This window comes from Chiloscyllium plagiosum, unplaced genomic scaffold (assembly GCF_037043375.1).
Source record: "Chiloscyllium plagiosum isolate Xiang-an unplaced genomic scaffold, Cpla_swu_hap1 HiC_scaffold_18, whole genome shotgun sequence".
Classification (NCBI taxonomy): domain Eukaryota; kingdom Metazoa; phylum Chordata; class Chondrichthyes; order Orectolobiformes; family Hemiscylliidae; genus Chiloscyllium; species Chiloscyllium plagiosum.
In genome coordinates this window covers 5,660,340-5,676,155 of record NW_028270156.1, presented here as the reverse complement: position 1 = coordinate 5,676,155, position 15,816 = coordinate 5,660,340, and the positions used below count along the sequence as shown (strand labels likewise).

The window sequence follows — 15,816 nt, the reverse complement described above, 5'->3', positions numbered from 1 at the left end:
AGGTTACATGTCTATTCAAAAAGACTTTCAAAGCCATAAACTGAAGCAAAATTAATTGACAATTAATAAATCAAAGCATGGATTTGTTAGAGATACATCAGGCTTGCCAAAGCTAATCGAGATCATTGTAGAAATACAGGGTTGATTCAGATAATGCAGTTCATGTCATGGACGTGGACTTGCAAAAGATCTATAACAAAGTGCTTCAATCAATTTGAATGGAAAACTGGAGCCCGAGGGAATAAAGAGGCAGTTGTGCCATAGATATGAAACTAGCTAAAAGGCAAATGTAAAAGGGAGTGGTAGGATCCGTGTTGGGACCACTGTGTTTTTAAAAATATTATTCATGATTTGGATACACAGAACATCACACCAGAGTTCACAGATGACAAAACTCGAAAATGTAAACAATGAGGATGACTGTGACAGAACAGTAAAACGAATAGATGACAGATCAAATTTCTTCTTTATTGAGGTCTCTGCCAAAGGCAGATCTGACCCACAGCACCAATGGCTGGGTAAAGAGATAGGTCCTCAGTTCATTCCCAACCTGAATAGGAATCACGTTTTGGGAACAATCTGATCCAGACTGACAATCTAGCAGGTACCATCACACCACAATCCACTCTCTCTTCCCAATGCTCCCACCCACTCAACTATTCAGCGTTCTTGAGGCAATGTACACTGCTCACCTTTGAACCATGAATAGTGATTGTATATGCAGAAGAAATGCGAAACAATTCATTTTGATAGCAAGAACAAGCAGGAACAATACAAACTAGTAGAACAATTTAAAAGAAGGCACAAAAATAGAAAAATATCTGTATGTAAGATACCTACGCACATCTAATGGACAGAGCTTTGAAAGTACTAAGACAAATTGAGATGTCCGTGAAAAAGACATAAGATCCGAGGTTTTTAAAAATCGAAGCATAAAGTACACAAGCAATGTGCTTGTACTAAACATGATAAAACACTGGTTAGAGCACAGCTGGTGTGCTGTGGTTAAATCTCAAGACCACACTTTAGAAAGTCTTCAAGATGGGTACAGACAAGATTTCCTTGACTCATATCAGAGATCAAAGACTTTATGATAGGAGACAAGAGGTTGGGTTTTTCTCTTTATGTCAAAGTTGGAAGAGTAAAATTTTGATGGGGGTGCTTGAATCAAAAATAAAGATTTGCATATATACCACACATCGCACACAACTATGCTGTCCCACTGCATTATTGTAATTTAATAAACGTGTCAGCCTGTTTGTACGCAGCAATCTCCTGCAAGTAGCAATGTAATAACAACTAAATGATTCGCTTTTTGTGATACTGCTACAAGTATAATTATTGGACAGGAAACTGAGGATAACTCCTTCCCCTTGCCCACATCCGTCCCGAGCAGAGTCATTAAAATAGACTTGACACATCTTTTACAATCGTCCAAGAACACACATACAGGCTTAGTTTAATATCACATCAGAAAGACATGCAGCTGCTGACAGACAGCACTCCTAATTACTGCACTGGAATGACAATTTTGATTGAGTGGGACTAAATCCCACAACTTTGATGCTCAGAACGCTGCCAACTGAGTGACAGCTAGCAGTGATTTGCCCCTCTGCTTTGAACCCTCCTGCTCCCCTCCCTTCCCAAACCCTGACCCCTCCTCTCCACCACACCAACTTCCAGGTCCAGCCCTTGCCCCACCCCATCCCCACTGACCCCACCTCTCTTCCACCACCATCTTCTGGCCATTACAACTTTTGAAATATGCCTGAAACGATGAATGCACAATAGTTGCCAAAAAATGGCCACATTCTATTATGACTTTAAATATTTCACCCACCTTGTATTTATCAAAGATCTTGAGAACCTTCACCATAAAATGGCTTCTATTTCGCTGAACACTTGCATCAAGCAGACAACGTATGATCCAAGGATTTCGGTTTTGCTGGGCTAACCCCAGAGGAGTTTCTCCCTGGAAACAGATGAGCATTTCTTAGTTTCAACACCTTAAGGACAAATCTGATAGGCACTTCTGAAAAGGCACTAATCTCAGGAATAAAATTCTACAAGCCTTTTAGAACAATGAAACCATTATGTTGGATTAGTAATCCTCAAAATAAACACTGGTAAAAAGGTTATGCATGTAAGAGATAAACCAATTATACACCAAAAAGGGATCATGAAGACTGTCTTTTTTTTAAAAACTTACTTGTGAGACGTGGGTGACACTGGCTGGCCAGTATTTATTGCCTGCCCGTGGCTGCTCTCAAGAATGTGTTGGTGAGCCAACAGCAGACAAAATTTGGCAGATGGAGTATAATAGATTAGATTAGATTACTTACAGTGTGGAAACAGGCCCTTTGGCCCAACCAGTCCATACCGACCCTCCGAAGAACAACCCACCCAGATCCATCTCCCTCTGACTAATGCACCTAACACTACGGGCAATTTAGCATGGCCAATTCACCTAACCTGCACATCTTTGGACTGTGGAAGGAAACCGGAGCACCCAGAGGAAACCCACGCAGACACAGGGAGAATGCGCAAACTCCACACAGTCAGTTGCCTGAGGCGGGAATTGAACCCGGGTCTCTGGCACTGTGTGGCAGCAGTGCTAACCACTGTGCCACCATGCCGCCCATAAATAAATGTTTTTTAGGGTATATGCAAACAATGCACAGTCACCTAAGGCTGGAATTGAACCTGGGACCCTGGTGCTGTGAGGCAGCGGTGCTAACCACTGAGCCACTGTGGGGACAAATAACGTGTCTAACTTGGACAGGAGAAATAGAAAAACAATACAGTATTTAAATGAAGGGATTACAGAACTTGGTGGTACTAAGGGACCTGGATGCCCTGGTGCAAAAACCACACAACATTAGTACAAGCAATTAGGAAGGCAAAGGGAAGGTTGCTGTTTAATGTAAGGGGAAATCAAATATGAAAGTTTTGCTGAAACCATACAGAACTTTGGCAGGGGTCCGTGAACAGTTTTGGTCTCCTTATTTAAAAGGGTATAAAATTTAGAAGCGGTTCAGTAAATGTTTATTCGATGCACTCTGGGATGAAGGGACTATCTTACAAATGAAGGTTGAACAGTTTGAGTCTTTATCTATTAGAGTTAAGAAGCATGATTAGCAATCTTATTGAAATGTACAAGATCTTAAAAAGGACTGGAAGAAGCTTCCTCCCATGCAGGGGGCCAAAACCAGAGGTCATAATTTGACAATAAGAAATCTCCCCGTTAAACAGAGACAGGGAGAAATGCACTCTCTCAAGGGCTCATTAGAATGTGAAACTGTACCAGAATGTACAAGAAGATATTGCAGGTTGGGCTTTTAATTTGGTTCATGGTTGAGTTAGGAAAATTTTTGATGGACAAAACAGTGAACAGTTATGGGCGCAAACAGGAAATGGAACTCGGATCACAATCAGATCAACACAAATCAGATTATGGAAATACCTAGAATAGGTTCAAAAGGGACAAATAGCTGACTCCTCCAAGTTTTGGCTGACCCACTCACTAGTTAAATGATGTGCTCATGATGTCCAGTTTTTAATTATGTTCAAGTAAGTTAGTCACGTTGGCAAGGTACCAAAAAGCTGCTGCTGAGTTCTACCCCAACAGAAGCAGGATATTCACATACTTGGGAAATCCAAACACCTACCAGTCTCCCTATAATCAACAATGAATGTTAGTTTGTCAAAAATACATGCTGAACAGCCCTTTCACAAAACATGTTGGCTCTGCCTGATCATATTGATTTGCTAAGTATCCTGGAATAAAAAGTTTCTTAAAGACACAAAGTCACAAACAGCTAACTAATCTAATTAAAATATTGAGACCAAATCAGACAAAGACAGATTTTGAAGTCTGACTTACCATTGCATTTTCAAGTTCAACATTAGCACCAGCATCTAGAAGTACATTCAATGCAGCCACATTTCCTGACATTACAGCCCAATGCAATGGTGTGTTCCTGTGTACTTTATCAATAGCATTTACTGATGCATTTAATTTTACAAGGAATCCGGTTGGCTCAGGCCTAGATAAAACAGATTAAAGAGTGACACCAGTTTACTCAGTTAAACAAGATGCACTGTTTCTGTGTGATACTAAGATACAAACACGTTATGCTTACCCTAGTATTCTGCTCGCTGCCATCATTAATGCTGTTTGTCCATTCATATCAGGTACATCTACATCCTTAAAATGACAAAAAAAAACTCAGTTCCAGAAAAACATATTTGATTTTAATGAGAGAAAAATAAATTTCATTGAGCTCCTTTTCCCTGGGGTGGAGAAGCCCAGAACGAGAGGGCATAGGTTTAGCGTGAGAGGGGAAACATTTAAAAGGGGCCTTAGTGGCAACTTTCTCACGTAGAGGGTGGTGTGCATATGGAATGAGTTACCAGAGGAAGTGGTGGAGGCTGGTACAATTACAACATTTAAAAAGCATCTGGATGGGTACATGAACAGGAAGGGTTTAGAAGGATATGGACCAAATGCTGGCAGATGGGACTAGATTAGGTCAGCATGGACAATTTAGACTGAAGGGTCTGTTTCCATGCTGTACAGCTTTACAACTCTTTGACAAGCATGTGAATTCAAAATAGGGAAGTTAAAGGAGATCGTGGAAGCACTCAAAAAAAAAAGAGCTGTGGGATTAGAAGTACAATGATGACTGCGAAACTGTTGCCAATTGTCAGAAAAACCCAACTGGTTCACTAATGTCCTTTAGGAAAGGAAATCTGCCATCCTTACCCAGTCTGGCCTACATGTGATTTCAGACCCTTAGCAACGTGGCTGACTCTCAACTACCCTCTCGGCAATTAGAAGTGGATAATAGCTACCAGCCTGGCCAGCAACATCCACATCATGTGAATGAATACACAAAAAATATTGCACTAAATAAATAAAGCAACAAATCTGCAGATGCTGGAGATCTGAAATAAAAACAAAGTGTTGGCAAAACTCAACAGGTCCGAACATTTTTACGATGTTTGCAAATCTCCAATCTTTCGGCACCTTCCTCAAGACTAGGGATGAATAAAAGATTGGTGCCAGTGCTCTTTCAATTTCCATTCTCACCTTCTTCAATATCCTTTGCTGATTTTTATCCAGTTTCAGTGTCTTGTCAACTTTAAATATCAGTATCACTTATCAATTTTGAACCCTTCCAGTGTCAGTGTTTCCTCCTCTGGACTGAGTAGCACTAGTCAGCATTATGAAAGAAGACTTCCCACTGGACATGTGCAATTCCAACAACACTCAATACCTGACACCACCTATGAAAATGCAGCCTGCTTGATTGGGACCACATACACAAATGTTCATTTCCTCTATCACCTACACGTAGGAGCAGCAGTGTATACCATTTACAAAATGCACTATAATAACTCACCAAGGTTTCTTAGGCAGCACATAAACATCTAGAAGGACAAGGCCAGCACATACATGGGTACACTACCACCTGCAAATTCCTCTACAAGTCAATCATCACAGTGACTTGGAAATACATTGCTGTTCCTCACGGCTGCTGAGTCAAAATCCTTAAAATTCCCTCCCTAATTCCACTGTGGATCTACCTACAGCACATGGTCTGCAGTGATTCAAGATGCAGCTCACCACCACCTTCTCAAGGGCAAGTAGAGACAGAATAAATGCTGGCCCAGTCAGTGACACCCACATCCAAAGAATGAATTTTAAAAAATTCATAGAAGGATTCAAAAGATCATCCACCTCCATTGCAAGCATTACACCACCATGAAACACACCATTCCCTCACCTCTTGTCAGGATTCTGAAGAGACTATTCCACTTGCAAAATGCTCCTCTATACTTCTATTACCCGCTAGAACCCAAACCCTCCTACTGCATTTATCCTTGGAATCGCAAGAGTTGTAAACTTTTACCACTGCTACAGGGGCCCTCACCCTCAACCCCTCTCCAGTATTTTAATGACGATATTTATGCCACTTTCTCATCCCATCTGGAATTAGAAAAACTAATTAATTTTACTTCCAACTTTTACTCCTTCACCTGTTCAATCTCTGGTACGTAGGCAAAAGTGAGGACTGCAGATGCTGGAAACCGGAGTTTAGATTAGAGTGGTGCTGAAAAAGCACAGCAGGTCAGGCAGCATCCGAGGAGCAGGAAAATCAGCTTTTCGGACAAAAGCCCTTCATCAGGTACCAATCTCTGACACCTCCCTACCTTTCTTGACATTTTAACCTTTCCATAAATTTTCATTACAAGGCCATCAACTCCCTTATATCTCAACTGTATTTCTTCACAACCTGCTTCCTGGAAGGAATCTACTCCCACCTTTTCCTTTCCATCTGCTCTGGTGATGTGGCTTCAACACATGCCCTTCCGAGAGCTTGTTCCCTCAATCATTATTGGTTTCTTTTTGCCTTAACGGTGTCTCTCACCTACTTCCTGCACTTCAGCCTTCACCCCTTCCTGTTCCTTCCAGAAACATGATATGGTATCCCTTATCCTCACTTTCTGACCTACCAGATGCTGCATTCCACCATTTCCAACACGATGCCATCACCAAACACCTATTTCCTCTTTCCTCACTAAGTTAAAAATCACACAACACCAGGTTATAGTCCAACAGGTGTATTTGGAGGCACTAGCTTTCAAAGTGCTGCTTCTTCATCAGGTAGTTGATGACCTGATGAAGGAACAGTGCTTCGAAAGCTAATGCCGCCAAATAAAGTTGTTGGACAATACCCTGGTGTTGTGATTTTTAAACTTTGTCCACCCCAGTCCATCAGCACCTCACTGTCTAAGATTAGTAACACTCCTTCCAGGTAAAGAAATGAGTTACTTGCATTCTTTTAATAGAACCTATTATCACAATGTGGTGCCCTCTACGTCAGGGAGATTAAATACATATCTCTGGCCTTCCATTTTGTTTGAACTGGCATACCCATTTTTTCTAAACAGGATAAAACCCAACACATTTCCACATCACTTCAGTTCTAAAGAAAAGTCATTGTTGGCTAATTTGGTTTTTCTCTCTCCGTAGATGCTGCCAGATCTGCTGAGATTTGCCAGCAATTTTTGTTTACACTAAGTTCAATATGACTGTGGATTTCTGGCAGGAAGTAACTTTTCCCCTTTGTTCACCTATAAAAACAGATGATCATAGGCCAGAAGGTAAACCTTCATTGTAACATGTTCATGATAATACAAGTATGAAATAGGCATGGTGCAACTTCTAAAGCAGAAGCATGCAGGTGTTAACATGCATCACAAACAATGACTCTTAAATGAAGAGGAAGTGCACAGATCAAATTTCATTCAGACTGCAAACCAGGTGTTACCTCGGTTTTTTCTTAGCATCAACTTCAGCTGAACATTTTCAAATAAATGCACTTCATTAGAACCATGCGCGTACTTCAAAGACTGTTCATACCAAGCAAAATACAATCTGACATACCTGACCCTTTGCCACAAGATATGCTACGATAGGCATATGCTGGAACTGAACTGCAAGGTGAAGGCAGGTAAATCCTTCCCTGTCAACCAAGGAGGGATCCGCTCCATATTTCATTAGTAACACAACCATAGACAAGTGACCTTGCCTGGAATATAGTAAAAAGCACTGTTTGGTTAAAAAATGTCTCATTAGCAAAACGTATAATCTCTCAGTTATAAATGCTTTTCCTGCATAATTTCTACAACCAGCAAACTGCAAATTATCTAACGCCTATTCAGAATAAATCAATATATGTCTCATTTCAGGGTTTCCTGCACATTTTGTATTTAAATGTACCTCTCTTCAAATTGCATAAATTTTCCAATTTTTCATATCAACCTGGTCAATTCTTACCTCTTCCCCTTCCACTACCATAACCACGATTGTCCTGTTTCTAGGTCTTCAACCTTTGTAAACCTTTATGAACCTCAACACATCATTTGCATCTACTAAATTCTTGAGTAATTGCATTGTTATTTAAAAAAAACTTTTTCCACAAAGGAACAGTTAAAACTTTCATTATTTTCTACTAACGGGGTGAGGGGAGGGAAAGTAAAGTTAAACAAAAAAAAAATTTAAAACTATCTCAAAAATGACTGAGAAGGTTATATGCAACCAAGGTTAACCATCAAAGCTCAACAGTCCTACACACCCCCAAACCCAATATCGTAGCTCTTAATAAAGAAAGTATTGTTACAAATGTAAGGTTTATAAAGACTGTTAGATTTTGGGATTATATTTATAATTTCAAGTTAAAAGAAATTCATGTGACCCATTTTGAAATTTGTATTCACACAAGTCTGTTTTATAATTCACCCAGGGAAGGTGAGAATATCTAACAGGGCCAATATTTATTGTCTGCAAAACACTGTCCTTGAGTAGATGGTGGTGAGCTGCCTTCCTGAGGAGCTGAGGTCCATTTGGTGAAAGTATAGCCACAGTGCCGTCAGGGAGGGAGTTCCAGGATTTTCACTCAATGACATTTAAGAAATCGCGATATATTTTGGAGTCAGGATAGTAGTGACTTAGAGGGGAACTTGTGGGTCGTGTTCCCATGTACCTGCTGCCCTTGTTCTTCTCAATGGTGGTGGTCATAGGTTTGGAAGATGCTGTGTGAAGTGCATTTTGTGGATGGTACACTGTAACTACTCAACATCAGTGGCAAAGGGAATGAACGATTTTGGATATGTCAAGCAGGCTGCTTTGTCCTGGATGGTGTCAAGGTTCTTAAGTGTTTTGAAGCTCTACTCATCCCGGCAAGTGGGAAATATTTCATCACACTCCTGACTTGGGTCTTATAGATGGTGGACAGGTTTTGGGGAGTCAAGTGAGTTTAGATTGTTTAAATTGCAACTCCAAAGTTGCAAGGCTGTGTTGAGAATGTCGGATTGTGACAATGATGCTTTAAGGTGATCATGCACTTTCACATAAAGTTGGAGTCTCAAAGGCTAGTTCATCAGCATTTCTAGATGTACAAGGCTCATTGATTCTCGCTGCAATGGAAGTGGGCTTTGAGAAGGCTATGATTTCACAATTATCCAGATACTGTCAGACTCACAGTACAGTATAGTATGGGGGTGGGGAGTGCAACTAGAGGCCACATATTTACCTTATTGAATTCTTTGAAAAGGTGACGAAGGAGGTTGATGAGGGGAAAGCGGTAGATGTGGTATATATGGATTTTAGTAAGGCATTTGATAAGGTTCCCCATGGTAGGCTACTGCAGAAAATACGGAGATATGGCATTGAGGGTGAATTGGAGGTTTGGATTAGGAATTGGCTGGATGGAAGAAGACAGAGGGTAGTAGTTGATGGCAAAGTTTCTTCATGGAGTGCCGTCACTAGCGGTGTTCCGCAAGGATCTGTTTTGGGACCATTGCTGTTTGTCATTTTTATAAATGACCTGGAAGAGGGGTTAGAAGGTTGGGTGAGCAAGTTTGCGGATGATACGAAAGTCGGAGGAGTTGTTGACAGTGAGGAAGCATGTGGCAGGTTACAGCAGGATATAGAGAAGCTGCAGAGCTGGGCAGAAAGGTGGCAGATGGAATTCAATGTAGCTAAGTGCGAGGTGATTCACTTTGGGAAGAATAACAAAAAGATGGGGTACTGGGCTAATGGTCGGATACTTGGTAGTGTGGATGAACAGAGGGATCTTGGTGTCCATGTACACAGATCTCTGAAAGTTGCCACCCAGGTAAATTGTGCGGTGAGGAAGGCATATGGCGTACTGGCTTTTATTGGTAGAGGAATTGAGTTCCGGAGTCCTGAGGTCATGATGCAGTTGTATAAGACTCTGGTACGGCCGCATCTGGAATATTGTGTGCAGTTTTGGTCGCCATACTATAGGAAGGATGTGGAGGCATTGGAACGGGTGCAGAGGAGGTTTACCAGGATGTTGCCTGGTATGGAAGGAAAATCGTATGAGGAAAGACTGAGGCACTTGGGGCTGTTTTCACTAGAGAAAAGAAGGTTTAGGGGTGACTTGATTGAGGTGTACAAGATGATTAGGGGGTTAGATAGGGTAGACAGTATGAACCTTTTCCCGCGTATGGAGTCGGGTATTACAAGGGGGCATAGCTTTAAATTAAGGGGGGGTAGATATAGGACTGATGTTAGGGGTAGGTTCTTCACTCAGCGAGTCGTTAGTTCATGGAATGCCCTGCCAGTAACAGTGGTGGACTCTCCCTCTTTATGGGCATTTAAGAGGGCATTGGATAGGTATATGGAGGATAGTGGGTTAGTGTAGTTTAGGTGGGCTTGGATCGGCGCAACATCGAGGGCCCAAGGGCCTGTACTGCGCTGTATTCTTCTATGTTCTATGTTCTATTTCAGAGAAAGCAGTGGGAGCTTGTGTTCACATTGAAAAGAAAAACAAATTCATGGGGATTCCAAACAAGACTGGAAGATTCCTGGAATATTCCTGGAAAAATCCTCACCATGGAAGTTAGTTCCCAGGTTAAAAATCACCAGGCTCCGAAAGGAAAAGAATGAAAGAAAACCCTTGGGAGGCAAGGTTGACTTCAGACTGGGTCCCGGGAATCAAATGATTGCTGAAAGAACAACGTAAATAATTCTTGCGATGTGCTTTTTCTGCTATTAAAAGTAGAAAGGAAAAGTTCTATTATGTAGTTTAGGGTAGAAGTTGCTTACAAAAGTAAAACAATGTAAATATTAATTAATGCTGATTTTAGTTCATTTGTTACAGAAAATCTTAAAAAATAACTTTAAAACTACGAACCAAGACAAAACAAAGGCACTTCAAACTGCAGTGTCTGCACAGCAACTAATAAGGTTTCAAGCTCAATTGTCATTTGAACATTAACCTGAAGGTTAATTGCAATGCCTTAAATTGCAAAACCTATTTGAATAACTTAAGATATTTCCTCCATGGTAAGACAGCTTACTGCCAAAGTCTATTAAGTGTAACATTTGCCTTCAAATCCTGGAAATTAGTTAGAGTTAGGGAATGAATGATTAGAAAATGACTGATCCATTTGATTATGTAAACAGTAATGTAAACACCTCACGCATCAGACCTTTCCACTTTTCATTTGAATATTTAGAACTTATGGCTAGACAGCTACATAACGACATGTTAATGAAAATCGTTAAGGAATTGAGCTTTTCTGCAACTGTACCTGGTTGCCCAATGAAGGGGTGTTGAATTTAAATCTCCGCCGAGCTGGTCCACAATGGCACCTTTTGAAACATAGTATCTGTGGATGTATTTCAATGAAGTTAATATGAGAACATGTACACTTGTACTGAACTGTTGTACAATTAAATATTACGCAAAATGAACTTCAAATGGGGAACCGATAGGACTTACTTGACAAGATCTATTCGGTTATTTATGGCTGCCCAGTGAAGCAACGTCACGTTCTCTTTGTCAGGCTGTCGGACATCATAACCAGCTTCTATTAGCTCTTTACATCTATCAATTATTCCGTATCTGAAAGTGTTAAATGTGGTCTTTATTAGAAAAGAAAGTGGAGACAAAGATGGACAGTGCCCAGCTATAGAGCCACTTTCTTCCAAATAGAAGGCAGGTTTGTCCATAATCATTAGCGAATTGAAATTGCATCTTCTGTACTTTTGATGTTCAAGCATTATTTGAATTTGAACACACCAGCTGATTTGTGCATAAATGAGTGAAATCTATAAATGAGTGAAATCTATAAATGAGTGAAATCTATAAATGAGTGAAATCTATAAATGAGTGAAATCTATAAATGAGTGAAATCTATAAATGAGTGAAATCTATAAATGAGTGAAATCTATAAATGAGTGAAATCTATAAATGAGTGAAATCTATAAATGAGTGAAATCTATAAATGAGTGAAATCTATTTCTGAGACACAGACTGAAGAATGAACATTGATCAGAATGCCAGGAGACGTAGGAATTTATTTTCACTCATGGGATGTGAATGTTGCTGGCAAAGTCATTATTTATTGTGCATCACTAGTTGTCTTTAAGAAAGGGGTGGCAAGCCACCTTCTTGAACTGAAGAAACTGTGGTGGAAGGATGTCTACAGTGCTGTACAGCTGAAGTTTCCAGATTTTAAACCAGTCACAGCAACCTCGTGATGTAGTGCCAAGTTAGTGTGGTTTTAACATGCAGGGTATAGCGTTCTATGTGTCTGCCGTAGCTGTCCTTCTGTGTAGAAGCAGTCTTGGATCTGGAGGTCAAGTGACTCTTGGCATGTTGCCATGACAGTACATGCTGCAAACAATCTCTATGTATATAGCTCCATTAACAAAAATATCCCAAGGCACTGCATAAAAATAACAGAACAAAAGTGATGTCAAGCCTAAAGGATGTAGTATACAAAGTAACTTCAAGCTTATACAGAAAACTGGACTTTAGTGAGGTTCTTCAAGGAAACAGAGGTTTAGAGAGGGAATTGGAGAAGGTAGAACAAAGACAACTGAAGTCTGTGGAAGTGGTTTGAGTGGGGAGATGGATATACAAAATGAGAGTGAGGAGTGCATGGTACCACCAATCCCCAAGCCCTCAAAAAGGGGAATGCTGGCTAGTGTTAACTCAGGAAATTAATTATCCTGCAGTTCCACTGTTAATTTTATATTGAAGCAAATGTTGCCTAAATTTGAAAATGGGTGCCAAAGGTGAAAGATAAAAAGCTAAATTACAGTGTCACATAGTTCCCTTCTCTCTCCCACCCCAACTGAAGTGAATTTTGTGATCATAATAGGGAGATCAGTGCTATAAAGTGCAGCACATTTGGCAACAATCCATCAACAAATGGACAAGATTGTCTACTCATCTCACATAGGAATCTGATACTGAGAGAAGATTTCACCTTCTTGGAGCTGCAGAACCAAGGCTTAGAAACAAAAGATTAGGATGCCTGGCACCTGCAGTTATTAGAATGTGCTTTTTAATCTCAAAATAGTTTAAGAACTATCTTAAATAAAAATAATGCCCTGAGAAACTCAGCAAATCTGGCCAGATTTATGGAGAGAGAAACCAAGTTAACAGTACAGCTCTACAAGAGCTCAAGAACTGCCTTGGTTTGAAATAATAACAAGTAGGTTTCACTACCTCTATATTTTCATAAATATGTCACTTAAAATTGAAACTTGATCATTTTTAACATCTTGAAATTGTTTCCTGTGAATCAAATTGCAAAGGAAGCAACTGTAAGGTGTTTCAAACATTTGATAGTGGAGGGGCTGAACACAGGGTAAAATACAAAGCCATGCATTAAGTAAACAATTAATATTTAGAGTAGGACATGGAAACCAACTTCAGGGGCATACAGGAATTGATAACTTGTTTCTAGTGCCACTAAATATAATTCAGTAGCTACTGCCACAATACTGTTTATCATCTTGGAAGCTCAGCATCTGTCAGCCTACTATCCAACCAGTGATTTTTTTTTTAAGTAAAGAAATACAGTTTTATGAAACGTTATTGTACCTCCACATTGTGATTTCACATATGTGTGGTGAAATTTATTATTCATGTTAATGCATTAAATTACGTGCAAATATACATTGGCTTTTAGACAAAGTACATCTCAGATGCTAAAGCCGGAGTTAGATCCATATCCTGCAGTTTCAAGGAGTGCTGAATCTCAGAATTCCACCATCTAGCTTGGCTCCACATTGAACTGAGTGACTGGATGCCACAATTAATGACACTGATAACTGGTCAACTAGTACGCAGTATGTATAAATTTTCAGTCAAAGTTTTTCATACAATACCCACACACATTGCAAGTACAGTGACAATTCCACAATAAGGACTGCACTTAGCTTACTATCAAAAAGCGTAATGCCACAAGATTGCTGCCATCCACGATCCTTATTATCACAAGTTGATACATCCAGAAGCACAAAATCAAACCAAATATTTCACCATCGCCACACAAAGGCATCGATGATGTTCCTAATTGAATAACGGTTGCAACTGCCACCACTATTTCAAAAGTGCTCACTTTACAATTTTGATATTTTAGGAACAGAACAGGAAAGTTAGATTGCAGTCTCTTGCATCACACTCAACAGCAATCTCAGTGATGGTGTGAAATTTTGTTTAAAATTACAGAGGAACTTTTTAGTACGTATTTTTATACAAACGCTCCGAAAGCACTCCAGCTCACAACAACCAAGATGCTGCTGATCTCATCCCCAAACTGTGTTCATTCCCACAACAAAGCTCACACCCCTTGGACCAGTGCAAGTAACCCCAACTACACCACCCAAAAAGCTTGGGCACCCAGAACCACTGCTCACAACCACAAAATACTTTTCTGCACACCCAGCAAAACTTCTTTATCCTGAAAATCTCAACACCCAAGACCACTCCAAATGCCAAGTCACCTTCACCTCCAACACCATTCCCCCCCTTCCCGCCTCAAAAAACACTAATCTTCACCTTATTACTCTTTCGCCATCCACCCCCAGTGACCCTCACCTAACCCTCATCCTTCCTCTGACCATATCCTGGTTACTTTCTCACCATATTCTGAAGAAGCTTAATCTCAAACACACTGGGTGTCACCTGGACTTCTTGACTCCTTAATCTTACCAATACCAGAATATAGTTCGCACTCAGGATGCCCAGGGAAGAATGGGGGACAGTTATTTAAGGAGGAGGCTGTGACGTCGTGGTAAAAATCACTAGAATTTTTAATCCAGAGTCCCTATTATACTGGACACATGGGTTCAAAACCCACCATGGCACATGGTGAAATCTGATTTTTTTAAAACATCTGGAATTTTAAAGTAGTCTAATTGCAAACATAAAAACATTGCTGATTGTCATGAAAACCCACCTTGTTCACTTGTTCTTTAGGGAAAGAAATCTGCTCTCCTTACTTGGGTCTGGTCAGCAGGTGACACCAGGCCCACAGAAGGGGTAGACTCTGGACAGCACTCTTTAAAAGCCACTCAGTTCAAGGGCAATAAAGGTTCAGGATCATGAGGATCTTTCACATTGAACATCTTCAGTGGTTTCTCAGACCAGTTATGTTCTTAATGTAACTATTTCCTGATACATTACTGAATGTTACTTATCCAATTTCCAACCATGATCCACGATTTAAAAGAGACACAATAAACAAGAAACTTCCATACTCAATGCTGACTTGCATTAAATACGTACAAAATAATACACAGGATGAAAAGTTGAAGTTCTGTCCTCAAAAGGAAAAGGGTGCATGAGAGATTTGCAATCAAGACAGATGGGAAGCACATGGGAAAGTGCAGATGAGGTAGTAGGGGCCATGTGGTCTGCTTCAACTCCTTGTACTGTGTTCAGACTTCTGGGTGAACATGCTAGGTAACACTTTCACTCACAATGTACTTACTGTGTGGCTCTTACAATATCCCAGTTGCTATAGTCTTCCATAAAAGCAAGGTCATTGTGATGTTCAGTAGGACTTGTGGCTTGATTTGAGTTATTGAACAGCTCTTCTCTACCATTGCCAAGAGATTCTTGTTTGTGTGGCCCCAGGTGCTCATGAGGACAGTTGAGATGACACTATAGGTAAAACATAAGCACTAATGAGATGCAGGGAGGTGGTCTCCTTTATTTATGGCATGCATTATATCCAGCTGAGATAGCACTTATCTTGTGAACAACTTGCTTAGGAGGCAATACTAACATACTCCCTTCAAGAATACTCATGACCTCTTTCTTCCACCTGGAATATCTAAATTCAGGAACTGAACAAAAATGAGGAGAGATGCAGTTCACTAATATAAAACAAACAAACTCTAATTTCATAGCAGTGTTGAATAAATTTTTAAAATATGACCACAGAATGAAGTGAAATTTAAGTTAGGTGCATTTC

General features: G+C 40.2%; 1 protein-coding gene across 3 annotated transcripts in view; it reads right to left on the bottom strand.

The window, feature by feature from the left end:
• zdhhc13 (zDHHC palmitoyltransferase 13) overlaps positions 1-15,816 on the bottom strand; it is a 64,319-nt gene that overhangs the window by 39,936 nt on the left and 8,567 nt on the right. For 2 of the 3 annotated variants that reach the window (XM_043705365.2, XM_043705366.2), the window contains exons 2-8: positions 15,331-15,503; positions 11,322-11,444; positions 11,131-11,208; positions 7,454-7,598; positions 4,143-4,207; positions 3,884-4,046; positions 1,841-1,972 (exon numbers count right to left, since the gene is read on the bottom strand). In XM_043705365.2, coding sequence (XP_043561300.2) covers positions 1,841-1,972; positions 3,884-4,046; positions 4,143-4,207; positions 7,454-7,598; positions 11,131-11,208; positions 11,322-11,444; positions 15,331-15,503 — 879 coding nt within the window. The remainder of the gene's footprint in view (positions 1-1,840; positions 1,973-3,883; positions 4,047-4,142; positions 4,208-7,453; positions 7,599-11,130; positions 11,209-11,321; positions 11,445-15,330; positions 15,504-15,816) is intronic. The other variant, XM_087996261.1, reaches the window with a different exon arrangement.